Below are 850 nucleotides of genomic sequence, written 5' to 3'. Positions count from 1 at the left end.
TTAGGGTCAAGCCGCTCTAGGTAACAGAATTCGAAAAATGCTAAAAGATATCAAGGCAATGGAAAATTCTTAAGTAGGATGCTGCTGTGGCCAATTATGAAACGTCATTGTCAGGGAACGGGTAACAGAGCACAAATTCTACTGTCCATATGTTGCCTTCTGAGATAAGTTTCACGCATTTGCATATGCCTGGCAGCGTTGTTCCGAAACTGCAGACGCCGTTTATTATTATAATTTTTTTTTTTACATAAATAGCATACCTATAAATTGACATTGCTTTTAACAGTTCTCAATAAGAAATAATAACACCGTTTCTTGGCGTTACTAAAAGTGACTCGCTTTTCACAATGTATAAGATCATATTATGCAAATGACCGTTAAAAATCATTCAAACCTTTTATAAATCCCAAAGACTTTGCCAAGAGGAACCCCGAATAGCTATTACAGTAAGTATTTTTATATTCTTTATTAGGGTTAAGTACATTTTTTCTTCTCTTACGTAAGTCTACGTGAGTGACAAAGTCGATTTATGGATGTGCTATTATAAAGTCAGAATTTAACAGCATTTAGCCGATGAAAAGACTCCCATTAAACTCTCTTCCTTAACCTGTTCCTACTTCCGCTTCGTAATGACGATATCGACTGGCTTCGGTAAATTGAGGAGTGGCAGCTTCGGGTCCTTCTCGACGCTCAGCTCCTTGCCCTTGGGAGCCGAGAAGGAGAAGTTCTGCAGGAGGGCGGAGAGGAACACGAAGAGCTCCATGCGGGCCAGCGATTCCCCGAGGCACTGGCGGCGACCTGGAGGAGGAGAAAATTCTTGCACGAGACCGATTTCTCGCTTTATCTCTCT

General features: G+C 41.2%; 1 protein-coding gene across 3 annotated transcripts in view; it reads right to left on the bottom strand.

The window, feature by feature from the left end:
* Nucleotides 1-450: 450 nt before the first annotated feature.
* LOC119594560 (cytochrome P450 2L1-like) overlaps nt 451-850 on the bottom strand; it is an 8,524-nt gene continuing 8,124 nt past the window's right edge. For all 3 annotated transcript variants that reach the window (XM_037943594.1, XM_037943593.1, XM_037943592.1), the window contains exon 11: nt 451-804. In XM_037943594.1, the coding sequence (XP_037799522.1) occupies nt 614-804 (191 nt within the window). In that variant the 3' untranslated portion in view covers nt 451-613. The remainder of the gene's footprint in view (nt 805-850) is intronic.

This window comes from Penaeus monodon, chromosome 34 (genome assembly GCF_015228065.2).
Source record: "Penaeus monodon isolate SGIC_2016 chromosome 34, NSTDA_Pmon_1, whole genome shotgun sequence".
In the NCBI taxonomy this organism is placed as follows: Eukaryota; Metazoa; Arthropoda; class Malacostraca; order Decapoda; family Penaeidae; genus Penaeus; species Penaeus monodon.
Note: the sequence above shows the minus strand (reverse complement) of the source record. Positions and strands in the feature narration are given on the sequence as shown.